Source organism: Geospiza fortis, unplaced genomic scaffold, assembly GCF_000277835.1.
Source record: "Geospiza fortis unplaced genomic scaffold, GeoFor_1.0 scaffold284, whole genome shotgun sequence".
NCBI classification, from domain to species: Eukaryota; Metazoa; Chordata; class Aves; order Passeriformes; family Thraupidae; genus Geospiza; species Geospiza fortis.
This window is the reverse complement of record NW_005054508.1, coordinates 550,453-558,755: the sequence shown is the minus strand read 5'-3', so window position 1 is coordinate 558,755 and position 8,303 is coordinate 550,453. Positions and strand designations below refer to the sequence as shown.

The 8,303-nt window shown below is 46.0% G+C and overlaps 1 protein-coding gene across 1 annotated transcript in view; it reads left to right on the top strand.

Annotated features, from left to right (window-relative positions):
- The window catches only part of PCDH15 (protocadherin related 15), a 518,357-nt gene extending 513,807 nt beyond the window's left edge, over nt 1-4,550 (top strand). Inside the window, exons 39-40 of the mRNA XM_031063502.1 lie at nt 721-2,148; nt 3,928-4,550. Of these exons, the coding sequence (XP_030919362.1) occupies nt 721-2,148; nt 3,928-4,479 (1,980 nt within the window). The 3' untranslated portion in view covers nt 4,480-4,550. The remainder of the gene's footprint in view (nt 1-720; nt 2,149-3,927) is intronic.
- The last annotated feature ends 3,753 nt before the right edge of the window (nt 4,551-8,303 follow it).

Below are 8,303 nucleotides of genomic sequence, written 5' to 3'. Positions count from 1 at the left end.
TGGGGTGATAGGACAAGAAGAATGGCTAAAGACTGAAAAAGGGAAAATTTAGCTTGAATATTGGGAATTGGAATTGTGCCCTGGGAGGGTGGGCAGGCCCTGGCACAGGGTGCCCAGAGCAGCTGGGGCTGCCCCTGGATCCCTGGAGTGTCCCAGGCCAGGTTGGATGGGGCTTGGAGGAACCTGGGATATTGGAAAGTGTCCCTGTCCATGGCAGGGGATGCCACTGGATAGGCTTCAAGGTCCTTTCCAACTAAAAGCACCCCTGGACTCTAAAAGTCCATTACTAATATTCTTCCTATAAATGATGACTTTGCACTGAGAAAAGCAGTACCTAAACTCATTTGTCATAAGTTCACAATAAAATCTAAAAAAAAAAATTTAAATGTCGGCGGCAATCAGAAGAAAGTCAATTTGAGAAAAAAGTCCAATTGTCATAAGTGCCAGATCTTAATCCGTTATTAAATGAGAAGACAGAACATTTCAGTGTTTTCCCAATTGCAGAGTAGTTGTGCATTTTCAGCCTATTCTAGAACTTTCTGAAACTCCAAAATTCCCAAACATTTCCCATAACTTTGGTAAGAAAACTGTTCTAAAACAGGTAAGTTCATTTTGATGCTGGGAAATAAATGTTGCACCTTCTCCTACCCTGTTTTAAGGTACAGGTTTTCACAATAACTCTCTTTCAAGTGGTAATCAATTAATTTTCATAATTTTCAGGGCATGAGTCCAGTCAGAGGCCCTCCCAGCAGAGGTATAAGCCAGGCAGCAGGGCCTCAAATGGAAGGGAGACCTGTAGGTGTTGGGATGGACCTCAGCCGTGGTCCTGGAAGAGGATTTAGGAGCAGCCAGGGAAAAAGGAGGCTAAAGGGAGTGATGCATATAAGTCGTGTGACAGTCAGTGCCCACAAACCAGGAAGAGCTGAGTCTGCCCATTCCCGGTGGAAGAAAGCAAAGATATTCCCAATGATCCTGCAGAAAGTGAAAGGTAGGAAAGATTCCAGCTATGCCAAGCTGCTGTCAGCTCGCCAAGCAGACGGGGACAAACCCATGATGATCAGGGGAAGCTACTTCCAGAAATCCACGGATGCCAGGCCCTCCATGAGAAAACTAAACCACGTGTTGAAGCGCATCAGCACCTCCAAGAAATTCCAGGAGGGCCTTGGCAAGGATTTGGCACGTGGAGAGGAAGGGTCTGAAAGGGATGAAGCCAAGTCGGGAGTTTCAATCAGCATCACGGCAGAGAGCGAGCAGGAGGACAGTGACCATGAGAGGAGGAGGAAGAGGAGGAGGAGGCGCACCTCGGATGAGTCTGAGAAGAGCAGCAGCTCTGAGTCAGAAGACAAAGACTACTTGAAAATAACCCTGGATCAGGACGAGGCCACGGAAAGCACTGTGGACTCAGATGAGGAAACTGAGGATGTAGGGGATTCTGATGAGGACTCTGAATCCAGCTCCGGCAGCGAGGAGGAGGACTCGTCGGAAGAGGATGATGATGAGGAAGAGTCTGAGAGCGATGAGGATGGCAGCCTGTCCAAGAGCTCATCCACACGGAGCTCCTACAGCAGGTCAGGGGCCAGCGAGTCCAGCAGCAGGAGAAGCACAGAAATGTCCAGTGTGAAAAGCAGGGCAGGCAGCTCCCGTGGCAAACGCTCCAGCCAGAAATCCGTGAGCTCCACTGCCTCAGGTAGCGACAGGGACACGAGCTACAAGAAAACCTCGGGATCCAGCTACAAGAGCAAAACCTCCTCTGCCAGTGTGGAAATAGAGGACACCATAGAAGAGGTGTCAGAAGAAGAGGAAGAGGCAGAGGAGACAGCAGGTAGCTCAAGCAAGGCGGTTTCTAAAACTGCCACTGCAAAAGCTGCTGCTGCTGCTGGAGGGGGCAAGGGAGGACAATCAGCTGCTCCTGGTGAGGACAGCGAGGAGGAAAGTGAAGAAGAGGCTGATCCAGAGGACAGTGACAGGGAGGACACTGCCAGTAAGAATGAATCTTCTTGCCTAGACAGTGAAATCAGTGCGACTTCCAAAGGTACCACAGGGACAAAAAGCTCAGGTAGGGCCACGTCCGGGAAAACTGCCACGTCCCCTGAGACTGAGACTCAGAGCTCCGACACCAACAGGAAAGGAATGAAAACAAGGAAAAAGGTGTCCCAGGAAAGCGGCCAGTCCCAGTCAGATGAGGCCCTGGGTACTGGAGTTACGGAGTCGGAGGCCACGGGTGATTCCACCTCCTTTTAAAGAGGAGTGACAGTAGGTGATGGTTTGCAGTGAGGAGTGGCTTTGTTTGCTGTGCCTTCTGTGTGGTCTTTCCTAAGCAATGCTGGCAGGCTGAAGACAGCCAAAAGGAAAGGGCAAAATGTATTGATCCAGCATTTCACTGTCCTTGGGAGAGAACTGTGGAAAACCAAACTAATTCCAGCCCTGTGGATATATATATAAAAAATATACATACATATATATACACACGCTACACTACAGATATAGTCAGTCATAAACACAGAAAGTTTTGTTTTCATGGAGTAATGAAACTTGGGATTTAGGGAAGAATGCAAATGATGAGGAGGAGGATGTAAAGATCTAAAAATCATCCATGTTTTCATCCTATACGTTAATATTGTGTTAATACTTTTGCTAATCTTCAGGTGAGTTCTCTGCTGTCAAGGTCACCTCTGTTTGCAGGGAGGACAAGTAGAATTGCAACAAAATAACATTCCCAAAACTGCAGGGGATAACTGGGAGAGCTGGCATTGGGCCGTTTCTGCATCACAGGATTCAGGTTGCAAACACCAGTGATGCGCAAGCCAGGAATGCTGAGGCAGGAGGATCAAAGGAAAGGAAATTTATTATATTTCCCAAATTTTGCCTTTCCTGCCTATCACAGTACAGTGGTTTTATTTTTATTTTATTTTATTTTATTTTATTTTATTTTATTTTATTTTATTTGCATCTCTTTAAACTCGATCCATGGTCACTTACCCGCACTTTTGTGTCCCCACACAACACAACATTGTAGCTGCACACAATGTTTTCATGTAAATCCCACTTAAACTAAGCAGGAATAGGTCCACTGGAATATATCCATGTGAAGAACATTGTCTGCCTTTTCCAGGAACAATAAAATAGGCATCTAAGTAATTTTTAGCAAGTGTAACTTCTCAAAAGCTGAAGAGTAATCACCTATTTGTACCTTGCATGATTTTTTCTCTAAAACCTGGCTTTTCTCATCTTCCTGTGTGTGTTTTGCACTGGGGGTTAACTGTGATGGCATCTTAGTGCTTGAATTATTCATTCAAGAAGGGTAATAGCTCTTTTCAGTGTGGTGCAAGGAGGCATTTATTTTTAAAAGATCAGTTATAAATTATAATAACTAGTGAGGGTTGTGTGCTCACCATAGAGCAATCACTGCTACTACAGAGTCACAGCAGCGTGGCAATTGTTTGCATTAATTCTTTGAAGAAATATTTAAGTTATATAAGCCTAAAGCCTGGTCTCTCCACCATCTTCCTGAGCATTTCCACTGATCCCACCTGTCTGGAACAGTCACAAAGCCTTACATGGAGCTGCTCTTTTTTGTAAGCAGCCAGTTTTGCCAGCACCGTGCCTGAGATTTTCCCTGGTGTATGTCCTGGGATTTTCTCTGCTGGATGTGTGATGCACACAAAGCAGAGCTGGCCAGTGTACAGAATTCACAATGCAAGGGAAGAAAACTTCCAAGGCCTTCCTAGAATTTACACCTTGGAGTATTTTCTTAAAGGTATCTCTCATGCAGCAGCTTCCTCCTCAGGGCCCTCCCATTTCTGTGCACATCCCAAGGGGAAAGGTGCGAAATTAATAGAAACTGATGAGAGTTATTAATAAACAAACAGAAAGGGCAGGGAAATGAACTGCTGGGTTGCCCTGACATTTCTTTTTGTTGTCCAACAGTGGGCCAAGAAGAAGAGGATCAAGTTGGTGGTGGACCCGGAGTACGAGACCAGCTCCACGGGCGAGGAGAGCGCTCCCGACTCCAGCCAGAGGAACCGGCTGAGCAACCCCGGCTTCCAAGCCAACGGCAGCAGCAACGTCTACGTGGCCCAGAACGGCTCCGTGGTGCGCACCCGCCGCGCCTGCCTGGGCAACAATTTAAAAGTCACCTCCCCAGTGAGGCTGGGGAAGCAGTTCAAGAAACTGGACAAGCTGGCGGTGACGCACGAGGAGAGCGTCCCGCTGAACACGTTGTCCAAGGGACCGTCCCCCGGTGACAAAATGAACTCCAGGCCGTGCAGTGTGTCCTTTTCCTCTACTATAGGGGCTGAAAATGTAGTGACAAAGGCCGGGGCGGCCAAACTGAAAAGCACAGATGAGCAGGAATCGGTTGTTGACCATGAGGAAGTCAAGGAGCCCTTGGAGTCGCACAGTGAACACACACAGTCCGACGAGGAGGAGCTCTGGATGGGCCCTTGGAACAACCTCCACATACCAATGACAAAACTGTGATTTTAGTTGATATTTTTTTTTTAATTTTGGTTTTTACTTCGGTTTATAATAAACTGCGCTTTTTATTGTCACCCAGGGGCAGACGTACGGAGTTTGTATGGTGCATATCCGTTGTCCATGACAAACGGCACGCTTTAAAATTCCCAGACAAAATTTGCACTCACATTTGGACCGATCCATTGTCCCCCCCAGTTTTGACAGGCTCCCATTTCACTAAACACTACTTGGTTTCAATTAATGAGTTCTTTTTGGATCTGGAGTTCTTGTTTAATAAACAGTAAACTACTAATAAATGCACAGCCCCCATTGGTTTAACCCTCCAGACAGTTCTACACCTGCCTGGCTTTGTTTTTCTGTATGGTACTTGTGGCTCTACTGTCTAGATTTGGGAATTGTCTATTTATGTTCAAGATTGATATCCAGAGCTCTGCCTTCTGACCTCAGAGTAATAAATTAAAAATAAACCCATCCAAGTCAATGGAGCAAATCCTCGGCTGCTGCTGGAATTTGAGTCCCAGTTCCAAAGTCAGAGCAATTTATGCAAACAACGCCCAGCTGGCAAAGTTATGGAATCAAAGTTCCTGAGATTACAGCACTGCCACTTAGAAAAGTGCAAGAGAAGCTGAAATAAGATAAAAATTGCAAAAGAGGAAGGCAATGTGTAGCAATTAATCTTATTCAGAGCTACCTGGCCATGGTTTGTTCATTTTCTTTTGTAAATTAGCTCATTCCAATTTTCTTCTCCGGTCAATTTTTCATCTTTTCATCTCTTTCCACATCAGTTCTGTTTGCTTCTTTCCATGGTCTTTAGCTCCAGCTTTTGTGCTCTATCAGTAATTGTCATCCTATGGCTGTATTCCTCTGGAATAAAGCAGGATGATCCATGAGCCTGTGACAGTGGGAGGCACTAAAGAGGAGTTAATGGGAAGAGGATGGATCCATTCCCAAGCCCAGCTGGCTGGTGGGTTAAGCAGTGCCATCACCATTCCACTTTGCTAACTGAACACAAATGTGCTGAAAAGAAAAATGGATCCCACAGGGAAGAGGAGAAAAAGGGAATATTTTATGAGGTGAACATGCACAGACAGATCTGGGAAGGGCAAAGGGTCTCAGGACACACACACACACAGAGTTGTTTCCAAAACTTTTAGCACCTGTGAAATACACAACATAAATTCAGGCACCTGGTTACAATTTCTGGTTTTACCTCGAGGTTTTGAATATGTTGTCACAATTTGGGCAGGGAGCTGAGAATTTTCACTGTTTGGTGTCACCAACACCCAAAAAAGACAAAGAAAAGCGGTTTTCTCCAGTATGAAGCAGCAAAAGAAAAAAAAGCAGAACCACGTTCACCTGAGAAAAGTGTCCTGTTGTGTTGTACAAACTTTTTTGGGGTAAAATCAAACCAATTGTGAGAACAACCTGGATTCTTCTGGAAAGATTGGAAGAGCCAGCCGGATAAACGTGTGTAATTAGCAAGGAAAGGATTGGCACCACCATTCTCTTCCCTTTCAGCTGCTGAGGCCTCACCACCAGGTCTGGGTGAGGATGGAGCTTCTCTGGCAGTAAAAAGACTTTGTGCTGCTGTGGCTGTGTTGGGTTTCCCTATGCCCAGGTTCTCCCCCAGCAGATCCCTGGGAATGTTTGTCTTTGGGAGCTGTCTGCATGTGGTGTCAATGTGACTTCTCTGTCCAATACCTCCTTCTCAAGCTGAGGTTTCTGACCAAATATTTTGAGCAATGGTGCTTGTTTTCAGGCAAGAGAAATGCACTGTAGCCTCTCACACGTGGGGAAAACAAACCCACCAGATGTTTCTTTGCCCTAATTCCTTTTTCTTGGCATATTTGCACTTGGGACCGGCGCTAAAACAGCTGTTTGGAGTTAAGCTGGAGGCTGGACATACAGATAAGACTGATGGAAGAAAGAAAAAAAAATCTATTCTTTGAAATAATGAGTAAAATGTTATATTTTAATCCTGTTTAAGACACTGTTATTATTTCACTGCCTCACTTTTATTGCAAAGTCTGTCAGTTCCTGATATTCATTTTCTCCCAATTTTCTGAGGGAAAACAGAAGTTGTTTCTTTATTTCTAAACCAACGACAGCATCTGGAGCTCTGGGAAGGATCCTGGGGCTGGACACTGGTGGTCAGTAGTGATATCCCTGCTTATTATCCAAGGGAAATTCCATCCCCACCTGCTCCTTTGTGCTGTCCAGGTGCTCAGAGCTTCTCCCACAATGCAGAGATCAGAATTCCCACCTTTTTTTCAGCAGTGAGGGGGCTGTGTTATCTAAAATTAACTCAATTTTAGCTAAACTTTAAAAAATAGGAATACTGTGGGGAAATCTTTCTCAGGTGTACAAGATTTGGGGGGGGTGGGGGGTATATTTTTTTCCCCTTTTATTTTCTGGGGGTATCATCATGTCAATTAATACAGAATTCCAAACTTTGCCTTTTGAGGATGCCCTGCCACGAATAACTCTGGATTTGAGGCTGTGAGCAGGCGCTGGCAGCCAGAACCAACAGCAGGAACCTCACAGATTGAGCCAGTAAAAAAAAAAAATCCCTTTTATTTCCCTTTGGGAAGCAAGACATTAACCCAGCTTTGGATAGAGGGAGTAAAATTCCAGATCTGTGCCTTGGGATGTAATTTACAGCTGTTTAAGCACCGAAATTTGTCGGGCTGAGGCAAGGCACGAGCAGCTTCCCCTGAGTGGCAGAAGCACTCGCTGGTGGATCAAGGTGCTCATCACCCCTCCTGCCACTCATTTAATTCCTGCACTCCTCCAAGCAGGATTTTGTGGCTTAGCACAGCATCTGGTACAGTTTCAGACCAGGGAAGATCCAAATGAGAAATTCTGGAGTTGTGGTAGGACAGCGTAATTCCCACTGGGAGGGGAAAAGGAAAGCAAGGTGGAAAATGGAATTATTTCTATTTTCTCCCTCGTTTAAGTATTTACTACTTAAGACTATAAAAAAAGAGCCACAGATCTGTCAGGGATCTGCTGGAAAATCAAATGTTAATATTAAATGTGTTTATATTAATGGGGGGGAGTTCCTGCACCCAGGATTTGGAGTGAGGGAAGGACAGTGTGGTCGTGGTGAGTTACAAGTGTCTGTCTGCTGGCAGAAATGCCCCAGCACAGTCACTCAGCATCCTCCCATCACAGCCTGAATCCTTCCAGAACCTGGAAAACAGTCAGCAAAATGGAAAAGGGATTGGAAAACCAAAAAAAAAAAGTGATTTTTAGCAAATGCTGGGCAAACACCCAGTGGGAATGGACTGGTTTGGGCCATGGAAATGCTTCCTGGGAACTGTCACACATTCCAAGGGAATACTGCTAGATATTTACAGGATCTCCAGTGCATGACAGCCATGGTGGTGGTTGTCCCCAGGTTCCTTCTGTGTGGTGCTCTCAGTGGCTGGGAAGTGGCTTCTCCATTTTCCAGCAGTTTACTCCAGTAAATACCAGGTGTAACTGGAAAGGTTAAAATTAGGGATAATTTCCAGCTGGGGGTAAATGGTTCTCACCTTGTTTTCCTGCACACACTTGCTCACCCCTCAAATGCTGCTGCAGAAATGGTGACTTTAAAACTCTCCTAAAGGACAGGGCCATCCAGAGGGACCTGGACAAGCTCCAGAAGTGGTCAATCTCATGGGAATCTCAGAGTTTTAACAAGGCCAGATGCTGGTACTGCCCCTGGGTCAGGGCAAGCCCTGGGATGGATCCAGGCTGGGGATGAGCAGCTGCAGCAGCCCTGGGGGTGCTGGGGGTGAGAGCTGGGAGCCAGAACCCCCCCGTGCCCTGGGCTGAGCCCCGGC